We start from the raw sequence: 23,643 nt of genomic DNA on the forward strand, positions 1-23,643 counted from the left end.
TACTACTCCTTTTGCAAAGGTCTATCCTATTCGCTTTTCTTTAAAAAAAAATAAAAAAAAAATCCCATATCCATGCGATTTTTATGGCTTCACGGTGATCATTGATTGTGAATCGGGTGAAACGCAGCAGGTTCCGACAGGTTCTGCAGAACCGGTAGCGGAAATTTTGAGTAGTTCGGAGAACCGGCAAATACCACCACTGGCTGGCCCCAGAGTGGGGTGGGAATGGAGATTTTGCAATATCCTTTCCCCAGGAGTGGGGAGGGAATGGGGATTTTGCAGTATCTGTCCCCTGGAGTGGGGTGGGAATGGATATTTTGCAGTATCCTTCTGGAGTGGGGAGGGAATGGAGATTTTGCAGTATCCTTCTCCTGGAGTGGGGAGGGAATGGATATTTTGCAGTATCCTTCCCCTGGAGTGGGGAGGGAATGGAGATTTTGCAGTATCCTTCCCTTGGAGTGGGGAGGGATTGGAGATTTTGCAGTATCCTTCCTTGGAGTGGGGAGGGAATGGAGATTTTGCAATATCTTTCACCTGGAATGGGGAAGGAATGGAGATTTTGCAATATCTTTCCCCTGGAGTGGGGAGGGAATGGAGATTTTGCAGTATCCTTCCCCTGGAGTGGGGAGGGAATGGAGATTTTGCAGTATCCTTCCCCTGCTTTCGGTGGGGAAGTGTTAGCAGTTGTTGCGTTTGACGAATAACATTCTCGTGTCTTTGCCCATGTTTTTGTTCAGGTGCCCGTGGTTGACCAGAGCCATCTCCCCAGCTGTTCCACTCTACAATGGGCTCGTATTCCTGTTTGTGCTTGCAAACTTCAGTATGGCCACGTTTATGGACCCAGGAGTCTTCCCACGAGGTAAATCGGGAATTTCAGAAGGGCGGGAAGGAAGGAAGGCCTATCCTACCATTTCTTGTCGAAATCCCTTGAAAACGTTGATGACGTTGTAGAAACGTCAGCCGTGCGAAGGAGCAGAATCCGCACGAGAAGGTTCAATGAAACTATTTCATTGCTAAAAGCCTACACACGGGAATCTTCTCGGCTAACCTGCTAAGATTTAGATCAGGGTCAACGGCACTCAAGAAAGGTTGAACTTTGTTTGTGGCTACCTGGGGATCCTAGCCAGGGGTGTCAAACTCAAGGCCCAGGGGCCAGATCCGACCTGGAAACAGCGAAGAACTGGCCCGTGATGCCTCTGCCAGTGAAAACGGAGCTCTGGAGGGCTGCGTGCGGCCCTCCTGAGCTCCGTTTTCACTGGCAGAGGGTTGCAGGAGGCCATCGCAGCCGAAAACAGAGCTTGAGAGCCCGTTTTTGCTGGCAGAGGACTCGGGCCCCCGACATCAGTGACGTCGAGCTGGCCACACCCACTCTGGCCACACCCACCGCAGTGCCCCAAGGTCAAACACGACCCTGATGCAGCCCTCCAATGAAATCAAGTTTGACACCCCTGTTCTAGGCTGAGACCCCTTTTCACTCCACCCCCAGGTTCTGCCACTCCTTCTTCTACACCCATTTGTCCATTTTTTTTGGTGGTTACGGACAAGGAAATCTTGGCATCGATCCACAGGGGCTCCCCATTAGATGTCTCAAGATCCGTGGTGCCCTTGAAGATGTCTCATCTTTACGTCACCTAAAAGGTCCTTTTGGTGGACGGATAATCACTGAGCATTGGGCCACATTCAGTCCACTCTTTATGAAGATCCTCAGTCCTCCAGGTCATGGTTGTCCCAAAGGTGCTTTTTTTTCAAGAGGCAACTGGACTTTCTGTTTTTTTCTTTGAAGGCGTTTCGCTTCTTCTCCAAGAACCTGAAGAAGCTTCTTGGATGAGAAGCGAAACCCCTTCAAAGAAAAAACAGAAAGTCCAGTTGCCTCTTGGAAAAATCACCTTCGGGACATTCTTTCTCCTCCTTTCTTTGCCCTTTGATCATTTTTTTTTCTGGGTATTTTTCATTAGAGCCCAGGGAATATCAACAGCACTTTTATTACATGAGAAGGTTCAATTAAAGTGATTTATTGCTAAAGGCCTATGCACAGGAATCTTCTCGATTAAGTTGCTAAGATTTAATTAAAGGTCAACGGTACTCAAGAACATTTGGACTTACATTTGCTTGTGGCTACGTAGCAGGGGTGTGAAATGCTCCTGGTTCGGACCGGATCACCCGATCCGGTAGCGATGGAGGCGGGTGGTTCGGAGAACCGGTAGCAAAAATCCCTGCCCCCCCCATGCCCAGCTGAGCCGCACAATCATCAGAGGCTTTTTTTTTTTAACTTTTAAAAGCATTTTTTCTACAACCTCTTCGGGCAAAAAATGCTTTTAAAAGTAAAAAAAAAAAAGCCTCTGATGATCGTGCGGCTCAGCTGGGATCCTCAAAGGCTTTTAAAAGTAAAAAAACCTTTTTTTTTCCTTTTAAATGCCTCTGATGATCCCAGATGAGTTGCCTGATCAGCAGAAGCTTTTTAAAAAAACCCTCTGCCGATCAGGCAACTCAGCTGGGATCGTCAGAGCCTTTTGAAAGCATTTTTTAACCACCTCTTCGCCGAAGAGGTTGTAGAAAAAATGGTTTTAAAAGAAAAAAAAATTGGGCACGCCCACCCAGTCACATTACCCCTCCCACCAAGCCACGCCCACAGAACCGGTAGTAACAAATTTTAGATTTCACCCCTGCTACGTAGGGATTCTAGGCGGATCCCTCTTTTCACTCCGCCCCTCACGTTCTGCCATCCCACCTCCTGCAGTCTGTCTTGATGAATTGATTAAATTTTGAGGAGAGGAGAAATGATTAATCTTTCTGGAAAGAAATAACAATAATAAATGCAGGCAGAGGAATAAATTAGATGCCTTTCAGGTCATTTATCTGTGGCACTCCTTCACAACAGGGATGCCTGTGAATAGAAGGGACATTAGAATTAGATTCTGCATCAGAATCCCCAGCCAGCTACAGGTAGTCCTTGACTTACAACAGTTCATTCAGTGACCCTTCGAAGTTTCAACGGCACTGAAAAAAGTGACTTATGACCATTTTCCAAACTGACGACCATTGCGGCATCCCCGTGGTCACGTGATCCAAATTCAGACACTTGACAACTGGCTCATATTTATTATCTCCATTTAACAACGCCATCATCCCTTGCGGGGTGGAGTCTGGGCAACTGAATGGAGGTAGCAATGTGTTTTAATGGCCGGATACCCTTCCTGTCGCCAGGGCGGAGTTTTGTTCAGCAGGTATATTCGCAGTGTGCCCAGAAAGAGAAATATCTGCCTCTACCTAGTATCGAACTCACAGCCTCCTGATTGTGAAGCGAGAGCGCCACCTCGAGGCCACCGCACCGCTCCAACTGACTCATATTCATGATGGTTGCAATGTCCTGGGGTCACGTGATCCCTTTTTGCGAACGTCTGGCGAGCAAAGTCCTCGAGGAAGCCAGATTCACTTAACAGCAGTGGCAAGTGGCAAGAAAGTTCGTAAAGTAGAGCATAATTCACAAAATTAGCAACAGAACCTTTTTTTAATGAGTTGTGGTCGTAAGTCGAGGACTAGCTGGATATGTCCTTTTTGAAGGCACTTCTCATGGAAAACCTGCCATCTGGTTGTCTTTCCACACTCCGCTGCGTCTCCGGGCCCTCGAAACGTATTTTGTGACTTTAATAAGTCTCTAGATTTCCTGACCTCCTCCTGGTTCGTACACGGCAGCTTCGTACATGCTCGGGTCCTGAATATGCTATTCATCCCCTTGGATGCTTCTGTTGTTATTTTGCCATTTGTAATTGCTGGGGCCAATGACTCAGAGCCTTGTCAGCTGCGTGGGGGTGTTTGGAGCATGCTCTGCTGGCGTTTTGGATTGGCAGATGTACACGTAAGCAGTCTTGGCAACTTTGAGTTGGGAATACGCTTTTCACAGGAACAGGGCCCATTGTACTCCAAGGGTGATCTGGCTGAAGAAATATGACCTCTGTGTCTGGCTTCCCACGACCGAAAGGTTAAAAAATGACCAACTGGAACTAGGGGTGAGCTGCTGGGGGGGTGGGGTTCGCCGGGGTTCAGGAGAACCTCTAGCCAGTGGTGGGATTGAAGTAATTTAACAACTGGTTCTCCCGAAGTGGTACGAACCGGCTGAATCCCACCACTGCCTCTAGCTAAGATTCTGTGCAGTTCGGAGAACCCGCAAATCCTACTCTGGCTGGCTCAGCCCACCCTGCCCCGCCCCTCCCAGGAGTCCCCACGCGGCCCGTTTTGGATGCAGCTAAGTGCAGGGCGCATGCGGAGGCTCGGGGAGGGCAAAAAACAAGCCCACCGGAACTTCGGGAAGTCCGTTTCCGGCCTCCAGAGGGCCTCCGGAGCCTGGGAGGCCATTTTTGTCCTCCTGGAGGCTCAAGGAAAACCTCCGGAGCCCAGGGAGGGCAAAAATGCCCTCCCCCCCACCCGCCATGGTATAGGAGGCCAACTAGGCCACGCCCATCATGGCCACACCCACCCAGCAACCAGGCAGAGAACTTCTTGCTAAAATTTTGAAGCCCAACCATGACTGGAACATAATTGGACCACCGTGCAACCATCCGGGTACATCCAAGGATATTGATGGTTAAAGACTGGAGGCAGACGAAAAAAAAACCTATACTAGTCCTCAGGTTACAACCATTCATTTAGTGACTGTTCGAACTGAAAAAAAGTGACCGTAAAATTTAAAGGGAAGGGAGCAACACAAACAGATCGTAAAGTGGGTGTGTGGGATTCACTTAACAACCGTGTGGCTAACTGAACAAGTCACAGCGATTCGCTGCACAGCTGTGCCCAGAAAGGTTATAAAATGGGGCAAAACCAGGGGTGAAATCCAGCAGGTTCTGACAGGTTCGGGAGAACCGGTAGCGGAAATTTTGAGTAGTTTGGAGAACCAGCAAATACCATCTCTGGCTGGCCCAAGAATGGGGTGGGAACGGAGATTTTGCAATATCCTTCCCCCAGGAGTGGGGAGGGAATGGGGATTTTGCAGTATCCTTCCCCTGCCACACCCACCAAGCCACGCCCACCAAGCCACGCCCACAGAACCGGTAGTAAAAAAATTGGATTTCACCACTGGGCAAAACTCACCGAAGACGTGTCTCACTTAGCAACGTAAATTTGGGATTGTTGTAAAGTCGAGGACTGCCTGAACCGAGAACGTTGTTGTGTCTCATCGAACCGTTTCTTTTGTGTCGTCCGATCTCCGAGCAGCCGACGAAGACGAGGATAAAGATGACGACTTCCGAGCGCCACTCTATAAGAACGTGGAGATCAAAGGCATCCAAGTTCGGATGAAATGGTGTGCCACCTGCCACTTCTACCGCCCTCCTCGTTGCTCCCACTGCAGCGTTTGCGACAACTGCGTTGAGGTAAGGACACGCGTGACTTTCCTTTACGGACAGAGTTGTCGCTGGCTGTGGAAATATATAACTAAACACGATCCCTTGAGTATTGATTAAAAGGCGATTTGGCTTGTACAGGAGTGGCCAAAATTGTGGAAACCTTTTGGGAAAAGTGTATTTTCTAAAACTAGCTAATAGCACCCCTTTTTTTTTTTTTTTGAGTAGTAGGACCATAAAATTATATATCAATGGAAAGATCATTTAATCAAGAACATAATGCAATAACTTTTATGAAGGATTTGCTATTAGAATAGCAGTTACGGTATAAAGAAAAAAAGGGAAACACGTAGAAAAAAACGAGATATACAAAAATGATCACCATGTCAGTTAATCCTTCGTTGGGTAACCTTTAGCATAAATGACGGCCTTACAACGTCTTCCCATGGAGTGAACCAAGTCTTTGAGTTCTGCAGCTGTTCTAATGCGAAACCAAGATTGAAGGATGGCTTCTATTAACTGGGTTTTATTGCTGGGTCGCTTCTGACTAACAAGTTTCTTCAGTGGGCTCCATAGATTTTCCATTGGGTGAAGGTCTGGGCTGTTCCCAGGCCATTCCAGCAGTGGAATAGGATTATCTTGAAACTCCCCCCCCAAAAAAGTGGTGTTATTAGCCATCAAACCTCAAAAATACACTTGTCCCAAAAGGTTTCCACAATTTTGGCCACCACTGTGATTGTGCATCTGATGCCCTTGACAAAGAGACTCAAAGCAACCATTTATTGCCGATTGGTGTTGCTCTCATGCATTTTTATATCGTCGCGAGTGTGCCCGGAGTTAGCTGTCTAAGTGAGATGCCATTGTGAGATGGGTGGATGGCCGTATAAACCAAATGAAGAAATGAACAAGGAGGAATAAGAATAGCCTTCATTGTGGCAGTTAGAGTAACAGAGATGGAAGGGACCTTGTAGGTCATCTAGTCCAACCACCCAACCCAAGCAGGAGACCCTACACCATTTCTGACAGATGGCAGTCCAGTCTCTTCTTGAAAGCCTCCAGGGATGAAGCTCCCACAACTTCTGAAGGCAACTTCTGATCCATCGGTTGATTGTTCTCACTGTCAGAAAATTCCTCCTTATTTCCAGGTTGAATCTCTCCTTGTTCGGTTTCCATCCATTATTCCTTGTCTGTCCTTTGGGTACCTTGGAAAATAGCTTGACCCCCTCCTCTCTGTGGCAGCCCCTCAAATATTGGAAGATGCTATCCTGTCTCCCCTGGTCCTTCTCTTCACTAGACTAGCCATGCCCAGTTCCTGTAACCATTCATCGTATGTTTTCGCCTCGAGTCCCCTAAGCATCTTGGTTGCTCTTCTCTTCTCTACAGTTCGCCCGAACCAGTAGCCCGAACTAGTAGCCTTTATTACTACCGGTTCAGGCGAATTGGTCTAAACCGGTAGCATTTCACCACTTGCCACTGATGTCTCTTCCATCTCTATGATTCTATGTTCTGTGTTAAATTAGATGCCTTAATTACACTCGCCGGATATTTAAGCAACCAAACAAAGTGAAACAAATATAATCCTGGTTGCAAACGCAACCAATATCTTATTCTTAAGCGAGGAGGTACTTCTTTCCTTTTTCTACATCTGGCTGGCAGCTTCTAAGTTCCTTTCCTCTTTGCGAGACGATTTTGACCAACTTGGCAGGAGAACAAAGTCTTTTAAAATCATTTTCTCTGACGTCGTCGGTTGTGCAGTTTAAAAACAGGAGATGAGAATCAAACTCCGGGCAGAGAAATTCATTAAAAGGAGTCAGCCGGAGCAGAACTGTAAAACGCACTTCTCTTCATTAGAGAGATGGCTGGGGTGAAGGTTAGTGAGGAGAATTTATTGGCTGAGAAGACAATCGGATTTTATGTCATGGCAGTAGAAGTGTTTTATGGAGCAGGAGGTTTATTATCAGGAAATCCTCTTTGTCACACATATATCCCTTAAATCTGCGCGCTCTCTCACTCTCTCTCACACACATAGTAACCGCCACTGGGAAGTAAGAAGCATTGAGAAACTAAAGGCAGGAGGAAAGAGAAAAGGAGAGGGGGAGGGAAATTTTAATTCGCTCTGATTTAAGCTACAGTAGTGGCCAAAATTGTGGAAACCTTTTGGGAAAAGTGTATTTTCTAAAACTAGCTAATGACACCACTTTTTTGGGGGAGTAGTACCATAAAATTATGTATCGATGGAAAGATAATTTAATCAAGAATGTAATGCAATCACTTTTAGGAAGGATTTGCTATTAGAATAGCCGTTACAGTATAAAGAAGAAAAGTGAAACACGGAGAAAAAAAACGAGATATACAAAAATGATCACCGTAGAAAAATGAGATTTACAAAAATGATCACCGTAGAAAAAACGAGATATACAAAAATGATCACCGTAGAAAAAAAACAAGATATACAAAAATTAAAGTAAGATCGAATCTCGCCAGGCTCAAGGTTGACTCAGCCTTCCATCCTTTCTAAGGTAGGTAAATTGAGGACCCAGTTTGTGGGGGCAATAAGCTGACTTTGTATAAATATACAAAAGGATGAAGGCTATTGCTTAACGCATTGTAAGCCGCCCTGAGTCTCCGGAGAAGGGCGGCATATAAATCAAATAAAAAAAAAAAGATCACTGTAGAAAAAACGAGATACAAAAAATGATCACCGTAGAAAAAACGAGATATACAAAAATGATCACCGTAGAAAAAACGAGATATACAAAAATAATCACCGTAGAAAAAACGAGATATACAAAAATCACCGTAGAAAAAACGAGATATACAAAAATGATCACCGTAGAAAAAACGAGATATACAAAAATGATCACCGTAGAAAAAACGAGATATACAAAAATGATCACCGTAGAAAAAACGAGATATACAAAAATGATCACTGTAGAAAAAATGAGATATACAAAAATGATCACCGTAGAAAAAAAGAGAAATACAAAAATGATCCCCATGTCAGTTAATCCTTAGTTGGGTAACCTTTAGCATGAATTACAGCCTTACAGCGTCTTCCCATGGAGTGGAACCAAGTCTTTGAGTTCTGCAGCTTGTGAAACCAAGATTGAAGGATGGCTTCTATTAACTGGGTTTTATTGCTGGGTCGTTTCTGACTTGCTCAGAAGTATCTCTATGTGTCTTTCCCGGTTCTTGGAGGTCTGACAGGTTGATAGGGTTTAGTGTTGTTGTGATTGTTATTATTACATTTCTCATTATTCCTGTGTACGCCAAGTTACGCCTGCCTTATTACCCTCTCTCTCCTGTTGTCTCACCAGGATTTTGATCATCACTGCCCTTGGGTTAATAACTGTATCGGAAGACGAAACTACCGCTATTTTTTCCTTTTCTTGCTGTCTTTAAGTGCCCACATGGTCGGCGTGTTCACCTTCGGGCTCATCTATGTCTTACATCACGCTGAAAAAGTGGGTGTGGCCCATACCGCCGTCACGTATCCTCTTTTTGGGGTCCTCTTTGGGTTCAACCCGGCCAGACGGGACTTGGGCCAACACGAAAGGGATTCTTTCTCCCGTACTCCAGTGCCCACGGCACAATAATTTGCAGGGTTTCCTTAATGTCAGCATCCAGAATGACAGTCATGTGTATCGCTGGGCTCTTCTTCATCCCAGTTATTGGCTTGACTGCTTTCCACATTGTTTTGGTGGCCCGAGGACGCACAACCAACGAGCAGGTAAGATCGATCTATCCTCTTACTTTACTCCTGGGATCATTTGCTATCCCTTGCCCCGCCAGAGCAGTTGAGCATACACGTAGTCCTCAACATACGACCACAATTGATTAAAAACCATGGGCTGTCGGCGTGTTACTTACGGGTAGTCCTTGTGTTACGACCACAACGGAGCCCAAAATTCCTGTGGCTAATTGAAACATTTGTGAAGCGAGTTTCAGAGGAGGAAGAGGAGAAGAAGAAGAAAGAAGAAGAAGAAAAAGAAGGAGGAGGAGGAGGAGAAGAAGAAGAAGGAGGAGGAGGAGGAGGAGGAGGAGGAGGAGGAGGAGGAGGAGGAGGAGAAAGAAGGAGGATGAAGAGAAGAAGAAGAAAGGAGGAGGAGGAAGAAGGAGGAGGAAGAGAAGAAGAAAGGAGGAGGAGGAAGAGGAGAAGAAGAAGAAAGAAGAAGAAAAAAGGAGGAGGAGGAGAAGAAGAAGAAGAAGAAGAAGAAGAAGAAGAAGAAGAAGAAGAAGAAAAGGAGGAAGAGGAGGAGGAAGGAGAAGGAGGATGAAGAGAAGAAGAAAGGAGGAGGAGGAGGAAGAGGAGAAGAAGAAGAAAGGAGAAGAAGAAGAAGATGATGATGAAGAGGAAGAGGAGGAGGAAGGAGAAGGAGGATGAAAAGAAGAAAGGAGGAGGAGGAGGAGGAAGAGGAGAAGAAGAAGAAGGAAGAAGAAGAAAAAGGAGAAGAAGAAGGAGAAGAAGAAGAAAAGGAGGAAGAGGAGGAGGAAGGAGAAGGAGGATGAAGAGAAGAAGAAGAAAGGAGGAGGAGGAGGAGGAGAAGCAGCAGCATAACCGGGGTATCAGACTTCCAGGTGGACCAGAGAGGAAATAAAATAAGATCAGCTAGTTTTCTTTTATTATAAAGCTAACTGATAGAATCGTGCAAATCTGAAAGTACAGGTAGCCCTTGACGTACAACAGAGTTCGTTTAGTGACCGTTCAAAGTTACAACGGCACCGAAAAAAGTGACCTAGGACCGTTTTTTGTTTTTTTTTGCCATTGCAACCACTGCAGCATCCCCGTGGTCACATGATCAAGATTCAGATGAGCGTTGGTGTGTCCCGTGGGTCACGCGATCCCCTTTTGCGACCTCCTGACAAGCAAAGTCTACGGGGAAGCCAGATTCGCTTAACAACCGTGTGACCCACTTAACAAATACAGCCATTCGCTTAACAACTGTAGCAAGAAAAGTCGTGACATGGGTCAGAACTCACTGAACAACTGTCTCGCTTAACCATAGAAATTTTGGGCTCAATTGTGGTCATAAGTCCAGAACTACCTGTACAATCCTCCCCCCCTCTCTCTTTTACAGCCCAAGAAACTAGGGAGGGTCCCTTCTGAATCTCTTGCCCCCTCCACTACCCAGCTGTGGGCTATGCTGCCTCTTATCTGACCGTTCCATAGGCAGCATCTCCTTCCTCCACCTCCCAAGGCCTTTCTCCACTTCCCAATGGTAGGTTCCTTTCCTTTTTCAAACTGCCTTCCTTGTTTTTAATTCCAGGTGACGGGTAAGTTCCGTGGAGGAGTCAATCCTTTTACTCAAGGATGCTGTGGGAACGTGGAACATGTCCTTTGCAGCCCCCTGGCTCCTAGGTGAGATCTAAGGAGAAGCACAGAAGATGGTTCATTAACCAATGCTGGGTTTGTGGGGATGACAGCTTGGGGACTGGACCAGCTGGTCTTCACTGATCTATGGATTATATATTTTGAATCTGTACAAATGATAGATGCAGATGTTAACCTCTGCCTTGGGCACCTTGGTGTGTTAACAGAATAGAATAATAATAGAATAGAATAGAATAGAATAGAATAGAATAGAATAGAATAGAATAGAATAGAATAGAATAGAATAGAATAGAATAGAATAGAATAGAATAGAGCCTTGGTAGTACAAGGGTTTAAGGCACCCTGTTATTAAGCTGCTTAAGACCAGCTGCCTGCAATTACTGCAGGGTTCGAATCTCGCCAAGGCTCAAGGTTGACTCAGCCTTCCATCCTTTCTAAGGTAGGTGAAATGAGGACCCAGTTTGTGGGGGCAATAAGCTGACTTTGTATAAATATACAAAAGGATGAAGGCTATTGCTTAACGCATTGTAAGCCGCCCTGAGTCTCCGGAGAAGGGCGGCATATAAATCAAATTAAAAAAAAAAAAAAAAAAGAATAGAATAGAAAATATGGAATGGAATGGAATGGAATGGAATGGAATGGAATGGAATGGAATGGAATGGAATGGAATGGAATAGAATAGAATAGAATAGAATAGAATAGAATAGAATAGAATAGAATAGAAAATATGGAATGGAATGGAATGGAATAGAATAGAATAGAATAGAATAGAATAGAATAGAATAGAATAGAATAGAATAGAATAGAATAGAATAGAATAGAATAGAATAGAATAGAAAATATGGAATGGAATGGAATGGAATGGAATGGAATAGAATAACTTTCCTGTCACTTTGAATGTAGACTAATCGGCATACATTAAAATGAAATTTTGTTGCATGCAGCTCTCAAAGAGTCATCCCCTCCAATATACACTACATGAACGTGACAAAATAAATAAATAAATACAAAGTTATGTATGTATACCCACATATATTATATGACACAGAGGAACAACACAGTCTAGTTTGGATGTATACATGTACATGACGAGAAAAACGAATCCTGCGAGTTTAGCAGACGGAGGGCCTAGGGAACAAAGCTGTTGCAGAATCTGGTAGTCCTGCTAGAAATACTTTGAAACCTCCTCCCAGATGGGAGCGACAGAAACAGACCCTGAAGTGGTTGTGTGGGGTCTCTAATCATGCTTCGAGCTCTAAGAACATAGAGCTTATAAACAGTATCCTGAATAACAGGAAGCAAGCTTCCTGTAATCTTCTCCACTGTCCTTACCACTCTCTGTATGGACTTTCTATCTGAGGCATTGCTGCCACCAAACCAAACCAAACATTGATGCAGTTTGTTAAAACGTTCTCAATCGTGCCTCGGTAATAAGTGGCCAGGACAGAAGGAGGAAGATGTGCTTTCCTGATCCAACGCAGGAAATGCAGACGCTACTATCACATGACTTCATCACCCGCGAAGCCTTTGTCTGTGGCCTTTCACACCAAAATGGCGTTCCTTCAGATGATCCCGCCTTGTAGATGATTAGTTGCGCTGGTATATATTTTTATTTCTTTAGAAGCACTCTTAACTTCCACTCTTAGTTGCTCATTAGTTGTTCCTTTGTGTAAGCCACCTGCAGCACTCATGAGGCGGTATCTTTTAATGAAAAGCGGACGTTTCAAGATCCCGTGATCTTGCAGGTACATTGTGGATCCCAAGAAGAAAGAGATGGTAAGCGTGAAGCCCCCTTTCCTGAGGCCGGATCTAAAGGAGCGACAGATCACCGTCAAAATAAGTGACAACGGGGTTCAAGCCAACCTCAACCAGAGCAAGGTGAAGCATTCCTTATGAGCTATCTTTTACCTGGGATCCATCCATATAGAGATCGGTTTCCATGTTTTCCTGGTGAAAGAGTTCCATAAGACTTAGCTACGTTGGGCTGAATTCATAAAACATGCTTTTTAAACCCTAGGGGTTAATTAATTTGTACTAGCTGGGTTTGTACAACATGTTAAGCCAAAGCCAGACAAGCTAAGATATGATCTAGCATCGTGATGGCAAACCTATGGCACGCGTGCCACAGATGGCACGCGGAGCCATATCTCTGGGCACGTGAGTGTTGCCCTAGCTCAGTTCCAGCGCACATGCGCATGCAGGCCAGCTGATTTTTGGGCCTTCCGGGCCCACCGGAAGTCGGGAAATGGGCCGTTTCCGGCCTCCGGAGGGCCTTCAGGGGAGTTGGGGAAGGCTGTTTTTGCCCTCCCCAGGCTCCTAGAAAGGCTCTGGAGCCTGGAGAGGTGAAAAAGGGGCCTTCCGGTCCCACTGTGCCATCACGTGCTAATAGCAGGGAGAGCCCGGGGGGGTCGCACACACATGCACGGTGGGGAGGGGTGCACCGAATTCTGGGTGTGGGCACATGCACATGCGACACCCCTGCGCTCCCCCCGCTTTTGGCACGCGATGGCAAAAAGGTTAGCCATCACTGATCTAGCATGATAGGTGAATCTGGTCCCTCCAGGCTGAAATCAAAGTTAATCATTTATTTCAGGTTTCAATCCCTGCAAAGCAAAAATTCTAGGTGCCGGATTGCTGTATTTCTTTACATTTATTTGTTTGTATCCTGCCTTCCTTATTTTTATAAATAACTCAAGGTGGCCAACATATATAACACTCCTTCCTCCTCCTATGTTCCCCACAACAATAACCCTGTGAGGTCAGGCGGGTTGAGAGAGAGGGATTGGGCCAAGGTCACCTAACCAGCTTTCATGCCTAAAGCGGGACTAGAACTCCCAATCTCCTGGTGATTGGCCCAAAGTCACCCAACTGGCTTTCATGCCTAAGGCAGGATTAGAACTCATGCTCTGCTTTCTCGCCTGATGCCTTACCCACTAGACCAAACGGGCTCTTAGCCAAGCTTCTTAGACTTCACTAAGCGGTGATTTGCTTAACCATGGTTTGTTGAACAAGTCTCACCTGGATGGGTTCAGCAACATATTAAACCATAAGCCAGAATGAAAACACAGTGGCTGTTTTCATAGGCTGGCTAAGCTCAAACTGAACCAGCAATGCTGCAGTTTAACACAATGTGTGAAAACCGCTGTTATCCTGCACAGTGTGTAGAGCAAAGGTGAAATGCTCCCAGTTCGGACCAGATTGCACGATCCAGTAGCGATGGCGGCGGGTGGTTCAGAGAACCAGTAGCAAAAATCCCTGCCCCCCCCATGCCCAGCTGAGCCGTGCGATCATCAGAGGCTTTTTAAAAAAAAAATTTAAAAGCATTTTTTCTACAACCTCTTCGGCCGAAAAAATGCTTTTAAAAGTTTTTAAAAAAGCCTCTGATGATCACGCGGCTCAGCTGAGATCGTCAGAGGCTTTTAAAAGCATTTTTTCTACAACCTCTTTGGCCGAAAAAATGCTTTTAAAAGTTTTTAAAAAAGCCTCTGATGATCACGCGGCTCAGCTGAGATCGTCAGAGGCTTTTAAAAGCATTTTTTCTACAACCTCTTCGGCCGAAAAAATGCTTTTAAAAGTTTTTAAAAAAGCCTCTGATGATCACGCGGCTCAGCTGAGATCGTCAGAGGCTTTTAAAAGCATTTTTTCTACAACCTCTTCGGCCGAAAAAATGTTTTTAAAAGAAAAAAAAAGCCTCTGATGATCAGGCAACTCAGCTGGGATCGTCAGAGGCTTTTAAAAGCATTTTTTCTACAACCTCTTCGGCCGAAAAAATGTTTTTAAAAGAAAAAGAAGCCTCTGACGATCAGGCAACTTAGCTGGGATCGTCAGAGGCTTTTAAAAGCATTTTTTCTACAACCTCTTCGGCCGAAAAAATGCTTTTAAAAGTTTTTTAAAAAGCCTCTGATGATCACGCGGCTCAGCTGAGATCGTCAGAGGCTTTTAAAAGCATTTTTTCTACAACCTCTAGGTTGTAGAAAAAATGCTTTTAAAAGCCTCTGACGATCCCAGCTGAGTTGCCTAATCGTTGGAGGCTTTTAAAAGCATTTTTTTTTTACAACCTCTTCGGCCGAAGAGGTTGTAGAAAAAATGTTTTTAAAAGAAAAAAAAAGCCTCTGATGATCAGGCAACTCAGCTGGGAACGTCAGAGGCTTTTAAAAGAAAAAGAAGCCTCTGACGATCAGGCAACTTAGCTGGGATCGTCAGAGGCTTTTAAAAGCATTTTTTTTACAACCTCTTCGGCTGAAGAGGTTGTAGAAAAAATGCTTTTAAAAGTAAAAAAAAAAAAGTTGGCCATGCCCACTCAGTCACATTACCCCCCACCAAACCATGTCCACAGAACCGTAACAAATTTTACATTTCACCACCGGTGTGGAGACATCTTTCGGGGGGGGGGGAGATGCATGATTTAAGGGTTAGAATAGACCGCTCGGCAACGCCTAACTTTGTTTTGCGATTGTTTTCAGTCTAAAATTAGCCTTGAAGCACTGGACGAAAATACCATGGATATACAGCCTCCACTTCCACCCAAAGGGGATTCCAGTAAATACAGCGAACTGGGAAGCACCGAAGGTACAATATTTGATCTTTTCTTTTCTTTTCTTTTTTTTTAACTGAACGTATGGAATTTCTCTCTTTTAAAACCTTCTTTCTGGTGAAAAATCTCATGACTGGTTTAACCCGTAATGCAGAAACTCTTGGATTCATAGAAACTAAGCCATAGTTTGTTCAACTACGGTTTACTGACTAAGCCATCATTGACTGGGTCCATATAACACCCTAAGCCAGGAGTCAGTAACCCGTGCCTCTGGAGCCGCATGTGGCTCTTTCACCCCTCTGCTGCGGCTCCCTGTCACTCAAAATATGCGTCACAACTGCCAATGTGCGACACCCACCGGCACGCGATTTATTGAGCTTTTCAACCCCCGGTAGGCCAACCATGGATAAATCCAAGAGAAGAAAAAAGTTTCAGAAGAAAACAGAATGTTTAATTCAACTACGTATGCTAGTTTTGTGGCCGCTCAAGAAATAGTCAGGCACGGGAAGGGTTTTGTGGCTCCCGGTGTTTTCTTTTCTGTGGGAAACGGGTCCAAATGGCTCTTTGAGTGTTTAAGGTTGCAGACCCCTGCCCTAAGCCGTAAACTCAGATTTAAAAAATTCAGTAGCTGGATTTACATAGTGTGCTAAGCCTTAAGCAAGCCATTTATATTATAGGTGATGTGAAACTCAATCATGGTTTGGGCGTGCCATAAACCATGGCTTGTTTTCTTTTTCTTCTTCTTTTTTTTTCCAGAGAGCAGCCTTTCTCCCAAACTGATGAGTCCTCCCACACCTGCCATGTACAAATATCGCCCTGCTTTCAGCAACAACTCTAAAGTCCACTATCATGGAACATCTGAGCAGGTAAGATGGCATGGTTGCAGGCTGAATCTCAGGTTTGACCCGATGAAACAAAGTGTCCAACTTCAAACTATCTTGAAATATGTTCTGTCTATGTAATTGCCTTTTCCTTGGGTCAAAATAAAAATTACGGTGGAATGATAGCAGATCGAACAGTGTTTCTCAGCCAGGTCTTTACTTAATGTGTCTGAAAAAGATGTTGTGCTGTGTGTTTTTGTGTTGTGTTGTGTTGTGTTGGCTTGGCTTGGCTTGGCTTGGCTTGTGCTTGTGCTTGTGCTTGTGCTTGTGCTTGCGCTGAGCTATGCTATGCTATGCTATGCTATGCTATGCTATGTTATGTTATGTTATGTTATGTTATCTTATGTTATGTTATGGTTATTACTCCTTTTCCTCTCCAGAAGCAAGCCTTTAACCATTGTCCTTTGTCATTTTCAACAATGAGGCCACAGTACCAATGAAAAGGCCATTTAAAGAAAGCTCTGTAATGGCTCATTAATCTTTTTCCAGGGATTTGTTCCTTGGATGAGAGAGAGAGAGAGAGATACAGAAAGAAAAAGAGAGGCAGAGAGACAAACAGAGAGAGGGAGACACAGACAGAGAGAGAAAGAGAAAGAGAGAAAGAGATACAGAAAGAGAGACAGAGAGAGAAAGAGAGACAGAGAGACAATCAGAGACACGAACACACAGAGATAAATAGAGAGAGACACACAGAGAGAGACAGAGAGAGAGAAATAGACAGAGAACGAAAGACAGACACATAGAAAGACAGACAAGAGAGAGAGAGAGAGAAACAGAGATACACAGAGAGAGACAAAAGAGACAGACAGACAGACACAGAGAGAGGCAAGAGAGACAGAGACAGAGACAGAGAGACAGACAACAGAGACACAGAGAGAGAGACGAGAGAGAGAGAGAAAGAAAGACACAGAGACACACAGAGAGGCAAGAGAGAGAGACAGAGACAGACAGACAGACAAACAGAGAGAGGGTGAAAGAAATAAGTTGCTTCCACTGATGTTGTGGTATGTGGGAATGATCTGGGAATACAGGAGAAGATAGGTTGCCTAGGGAATAATTAGAGATGACATAGCCTGCAGCTACATAAAGGGCAAAGGCAGAAACTCAGAAAGGATCATCTCTAGCTTATCAGGCTAAAAAAGAGCGGGAGATTTGTACTTTCAGACTTGCAAGATTCTGCTAAGGTAGCCTTACAATAAAGATAAATTAGGTTATGTTTCCTGTCTGGTTAACCCACGAGAGCCGACAGCAGCTCCATCTGACCCTTTCTTCTTTCCTCCCAGATCTCCCTCCAGGAAGGACTCCGGCAGAGCTCCCTGGCCGATGACAATGACAGCAGCCTGGATTATCAATCCGAGCCGAGCATGGAGCTCCCCAACTATCGGAAGAGTTCTCTTCACAAGACCTATCAGTCTTCTCCGCTCCAAGCCGATTCTTTCGCCGCCAACTCCAGATCCCTCAGTCTGAAAACGGGTGTCCGGAGAGGCCCCGAGAAACTGCCCCTCCATTCCATGAAATCCGAAGGGGCGACCTCAACCCCCTACAAAAGCATCTTCGCCCCCAACTCTCTCTCCAACAGGAACGGGAGCTTATCCTACGACAGTTTGCTCAACCCCATTTCCCCAGCCGGGAAGCGGTGCATCGCGCACGCCGCGGTGGGCTCCGTCGGATACCACTCGCCATATTTGTCTGCCAAAATGTGCCATCTGCGGGGAAGGGAACTCCAGCGCCCGTCTCCCCAGACCTTTAGCCCCGGGCAGGGTGGGCCGACCCCGCACCCGCGAGACCCCTCTCCAGTCCGCTACGACAACCTGTCAAAAACCATTATGGCGTCCATCCAAGAAAGGAAGGAGATGGAGGAGAGAGAGAAGCTCCTGCACTCTCACCCAGACTCCGTGTTTGCAGATTCGGGGGTGTATGACACCCCGAGTTCTTACAGCCTTCAGCAAGTCAGCCTGCTCTCGGACGATCCCCGTAGCTTAGTCTTGAGATACGGCTCCAGAGACAATTTAATGCCCCACAGCAGCTTCAGCGCACGCAATCCGGCTTTACAGACGTCTGTTTCTTCCCTCTCCAGCGCCATGACCCGAGTGTCAAGGACTTCCACACCTTCTCTCCAAGCAGACCTAGCCAATAACAACATCCAAGCCCATCAGGCACTGCAGGGCAGGATGAGCAACGGCTCCTACAAATCGCCAAGCCACCAAGTTCCTTCGTCTCCCGGTGGGATCCCCCGGTCTCCCTCCTACGGGGCTCCAAAATCCGTCTCCTTTGTTAACACGATGGAGCTAACAGAAGCCCAGTCCATAGGCCCTGCAAGGTATGGAGAGTTTTAGCGTAGCTGCAGTTGTGTGTGAGAAAACCGGGTGCAGAGTTCCACCTGTGGATCGTTTTTTAACATTTCTGGATGGTTTTCAGCCAATGGGAGAAGGTCTCAAAAAATGTATATGTGCACTTATTAAATTACCTGGAAATGAGAGTTAAGTCAAGACTAGATTATAAACTAGTTTGTTACTCAGAAATAGGATGTAATTCCCTGGACTCATCCAATATTTAAGAGTATCACACTAGAAAGCACACTGCACATAAAGTAACTTAAGGCTGGCTAGTAGACGTAAGTATGAAGTTTCAGATTTCAGCACTTAGATCCAATGAGGATGTGAAATGGGTTGCTTAATTATATATATTTCTTAAATAGAAGAGTAGATTTTAACATTTGGGGTCCTTGGTCCTTTCTGAGCTTGGTGGTTTTCTTGCAGACATTTCATTACCAAACTAGGTAACGTCATCAGTGCTAGGAGGGGGTGGGGGGTTCTGGAATGGAGGAAGAGGTGGACAAGGAAGAGGAAGGCGGCTGTGGAGTCCTTGGTGCTCTCTGAGCTTGGTGGTCAACTTGCAGATGTTAAACTCACAATTTGGAATCCCAATCTGTCAACATGACATACAAAACCCAGCATGGCCTAACTATACTATAATATCCATAATATCAATCCTTAAACTGTGGGGCCCATAGTCATTAAATACTTAAATGCAAAAGAGTAGTAATGCAAAAGGATTTGCTATTTTACTGCGTTTCCCCCAAAAATAAGACCCAACTGGAAAATAAGCCATGCATGATTTTTTCCAGATGCTCGTAATATAAGCCCTACCCCAAAAATAAGCCCCAGTTAAGATCGTCAGCCAGACGGATGCATTTAGTACCGTATTTCCCTGAAAATAAGACCTAACCGGAAAATAAGCCCTAATGCCTCTTTTGGAGCAAAAATTAATATAAGACCTGTTCTTTCTTTTTTTTAAAAAAAAAATATTATTAAACATTTTTTAAAAACAAAAAGAAAGCTTTAACACCTTTTCTGTTTCAACAGTTTCTCATCAGTCAAGAATTTCATACTTATACATTTTTTCCTCCCTTATTTCTACTATATCTTTTATACATATACTTTTATATATATAAGACCTGTTCTTATTTTCAGGGAAACATGCTAGTTGTGTAAAATCGCTATGATGGATTAATCACATAGTTTTGACAAATCCCCGGTGCTGCTGCGCAGAATCTAACCACTTTTGATACGGGATTTTAAATTGGAAATGCCGATGATTTAATTTATTTTAGTTTTTTCTGAACTTTTGTACTATATGTGTTTTAAGTTTGGCTGTCCACCGCCCTGAGTCCCCCTGGGGAGAAGGGTGGTATACAAGTTGAAAAAATAAATAAATAAAATAAACTGGCGTTAACAACCGCAAGTGATTTGCAGAACACCCGTAGCAAAAAAAAAAGACTCACAAAACTGGGTGTGATTTACTTAACAGCTGCTTTGCAGAAATTCCGGTTTCAATTGGGGTTGCAAGTCAAGGACTACCGTGTTTCCCCGAAAATAAGACCCTGTCTTATTTTTTTTTGAACCCCGAAATAAGCGGTTGGCCTTATTTTCGGGGAGGTCTTATTAGACCTCCCCGGTGGTCTTCCGAGTGCGCTTCAAGGTTTTGGTTATCACCTTTAGAGTGCTCCATGGCTTAGACCTGGTTATTTACGGGACCGCCTGCTACCACCAATAGCCTCCCACCGACAGTACACTCCCATAGAGAGGGGCTCCTCCGGGTGCCGTCGGCCAAACAATGTCGACTGGCGGCCCCCAGGGGGAGAGCCTTCTCTGTGGGGGCACCTACTATCTGGAATGAGCTCCCCCCGGAGATACGGAGGATCCCGGATCTGCGTACCTTCCGTCGCGTGCTCAAGACTTTCTTGTTTCATCAGGCTGGCCTGACCTAAGTCTTTCCCCTTTTTAAATGGAAATTTTAAATTTGGTTTTAAATTATTGGGGTTTTAAATTTGTTCAGCCACATTATTTAATTCGTTTTATTCTATTTTAAATTTTGTATTTATATGTTTTATTCTATGGCTGTTCACCGCCCTGAGTCCTTCGGGAGTAGGGCGGTATACAAATTCAATAAAATAAAATAAAATAAATAATAAATTATTTTGGGGCCTGTGGAGCAAGACGGGGCTCCTCTTGCCATCTTACCTGATTTCCAGCTCTGTTTCCCTAAACCTAACCAGAGGAAATGGTGGGTGCCGGCTGCACATGTGGTTAAATATTTTCAGAAGGGCTTTTTTCCAGAGGGGGGGCTTATTTTAGTGCATGCACTGAAAATCCCAATTAGGCTTATTATCAGGGGATGTCTTATTTTCGGGGAAACATGGTACCTGTATAAAATCCCTTGTTTTCTGCCTACTAACTTTGGATCTTCTCTTTCTTCCAGCCACAGGGAGGACGTCCCGCTGAAGAGCCCTCACAGTAAAATCAATGGACAGCCAAAGGGTCTTTCCAGAGTCGAGTGTCGAATAGGCTCAACTTCTAGTGTCCAAGCTCCTGTGAGTCCAGCTAGACACTCAAATGTTAAGAAAGTCTCTGGGGTGGGCGGAACAACTTATGAAATTTCAGTGTAAACAAAATGAGAAGAGTAAGAATATGGGAGAAAGAAGACACCCCCTGCAAGTCCATCTGTGGAGCTACATACACTGTGAAGATCCAACAGGAACAGAAGGAGGAAACCAACTGAGGGTGTCTGCTCTGTATTACTTTATGGCTGGATTTATGATTCCCCACCCCCAACCATTTTGAAAAGGCAACATGGAGGTCCTCCTCTGCTGGCCAAGGCCAGCTGTAGGCTTATCCTTCAAAGGATGATGCACTTGGCACAGCTCGTTGGATACTTCCTGGACAAACTGACCCATCTACCACCAACAATGTCTGCTATGTCAAACAATGGTGAAAAACCATTGTGCATTTGTCTTTGTCCATCCCATCCTGTCCTTAGACCTTTTGTTTTCTCCTCCACCCCTGCTTCAAGTCTCCAGGCTGGCCAAGATGAAGAATTGATGGAACTCATGAGAAAAAGGAGATGGAACTCATGAGGAAGAAGTGATGGAACTCATGAGGAAGAAGTGATGGAACTCATGAGGGATGGAACTCATGAGGAAGAGTTGATGGAACTCATGAGGAAGAAGTGATGGAACTCATGAGGAAGAGTTGATGGAACTCATGAGGAAGAAGTGATGGAACTCATGAGGAAGAGTTGATGGAACTCATGAGGGAGAGGAGATGGAACTCATGAGGGAGAGGAGATGGAACTCATGAGGAAGAAGTGATGGAATACAATAAGTTTCTGGTTTTCTCTTCTCAGCCCATATGTGATCTATACAAATCTCAGAAGACCTGCGTTTGAGGCAAGCAAGTGCTACCTAATTTATAGTCTTCTGGATCCTCAACCATTTCCTTACCAGTGGTGGTCTTCTTAATAAATTTCAGAGGTGGCCGAAAGGAATCAGGTTTGCGCATCCATGCTTTGGGCCAGACATACATCTTCCTCCTGTTAGGATGAGTGGGGAATTCATACGCATACACTCATGAGAAACCTAATCTACCGAAGGAAGGTTGATGGATGCCACTAGACCTCCGAGTCATGTTCAGTCTCTTAGTCGCCATCCTTTGGGCCAAGAATTGGGACGATTTTCTAGCCATCTTCTTACCATCTGCTGAAACATCTGAAAACAATAATGCTCCCATGAAGAGTTGCGCAAATAAGGGACTTTCATCCCCCCCCCCTTTGGACAATTCTAGGTGGATTTTCAAATATTACCAGTAACCCTGTCCTTCTTTTGAAGGGGAAAAAAATCAAAATATTTGAGAAGGTAACTTATGATTTTAAAACAGCCATACTCCTTCCAACTCTCCTGCTCCTGGGGGCTGTGAAACGGTGTTAAATTGTCTTGCACTGGTGCAGCAGCGTGTATAATCTCGACGCAAGGTATTTCTTTTGATCTGTTGAAATTTCGCGATGTGTGTCCGTGTGTATGCGTGCGCATGTGTGATTGTGTGTGCCAGTCAGCTGAACGCACGTCTGCAGGAGACACATTGGTGGCCTGTTTGACAGATGGACAAACGGAATATCCAGGGAGACAGCAAGACCTCTGGTCGCTAGATTTAAGAGCCGATCCGAAAGAGAACTTGCGAAAGAAAAGTGCTCTACAAAAACTGTTTACAAAAATTCTAAATATTTCTCCTCGAAAGTTAGAAAGTCTTCCCTTCGTCGTTCTGCCTCTCCCCTTCGGTGTAAATTAATCTCATATTTCAGTTTAGAAAACAAGCAGAAAATAGAAGTAGTATATTTAGAATGCCGATACTTAGCATAATGGCCTTAAATAATTATATATATATATATATCAAATTTATATTTCGCTGATAAAGAAATAAGAAATATAAATTTGGTATAAAATGGTTTGTCGTGAATGCGACTGCTTGAGGGCTCCTGGATTGGAGATGAAAGGCGAAAGGGATGCAGTACGCTCCCTCCCACATGCTGGGGTAGACCAGGTGCCTCGATAGAAAAACACTTTATATATATATATATATATAAAGTTGAGTGACTGCCTTTCAAGACTGAATGCTGCAAAAGATCACGGTGTTAAAAATATTGTGGGTTTGGGGCAGTGGTGGGATCCTCTTGGTTTAACAACTGGTTCGGTGATCGCGCGCTTCGCTGCGCGTGCGTGCGCAGTTTGAAGAAATCTTAACTTCCGCGTTAAGGAGAAACACAGTTGAGGCGCGGCAATCTGTTCTGCCACGCGAATCAGCTGAGAAGATAAAGGTAGGAAAATAGCGCAGGCAGGTGGGTGGGCCCAGCTGATCGTAGGGATGAAGCGGTTCGCTCCCAGCTGATCATTGGAGCTACCGATTCTCCCGAACCGGTCTGAACCGGTAGAATCCCATCCCTAGTTTGGGGTTTGTTTGGGTTTTTTGCCCTTTTTTGCCAAATTTGGTGTGTGTGTGTATGTGTGTGTGTGTGGCATGGAAGAGCTAGGAGGGCAGGGAGGGAATGGATCCCTTAGTGCAAATGTTGTCGTTACAATCACTTGGACACGAGTTGCAGTTTGTTCTGGAAAGAAGGAAAATGTTCTCCTGTGAGAACCAGATCAGGGTACCAAATGCGTTACGACTCTTTCCTCCATGCCAAGCAAAACGAAACTGCATTTTTCAGAAGTGGGAATTGTAGATC

At 44.8% G+C, this 23,643-nt stretch overlaps 1 protein-coding gene across 1 annotated transcript in view; it reads left to right on the forward strand.

Moving 5' to 3' along the window:
* Positions 1-22,367, forward strand: part of ZDHHC8 (zDHHC palmitoyltransferase 8) — a 71,301-nt gene extending 48,934 nt beyond the window's left edge. The window contains exons 2-11 of the mRNA XM_060683836.2: positions 738-859; positions 5,212-5,369; positions 8,657-8,829; positions 8,967-9,069; positions 10,607-10,698; positions 12,417-12,549; positions 15,135-15,240; positions 15,962-16,071; positions 17,370-18,406; positions 20,848-22,367. Coding sequence (XP_060539819.2) covers positions 738-859; positions 5,212-5,369; positions 8,657-8,829; positions 8,967-9,069; positions 10,607-10,698; positions 12,417-12,549; positions 15,135-15,240; positions 15,962-16,071; positions 17,370-18,406; positions 20,848-21,034 — 2,221 coding nt within the window. The 3' untranslated portion in view covers positions 21,035-22,367. The remainder of the gene's footprint in view (positions 1-737; positions 860-5,211; positions 5,370-8,656; positions 8,830-8,966; positions 9,070-10,606; positions 10,699-12,416; positions 12,550-15,134; positions 15,241-15,961; positions 16,072-17,369; positions 18,407-20,847) is intronic.
* Positions 22,368-23,643: the final 1,276 nt, after the last annotated feature.

The sequence above is a fragment of the Pantherophis guttatus genome, chromosome 17 (assembly GCF_059756535.1).
Source record: "Pantherophis guttatus breed Tessera chromosome 17, ASM5975653v1, whole genome shotgun sequence".
NCBI lineage: Eukaryota > Metazoa > Chordata > Lepidosauria > Squamata > Colubridae > Pantherophis > Pantherophis guttatus.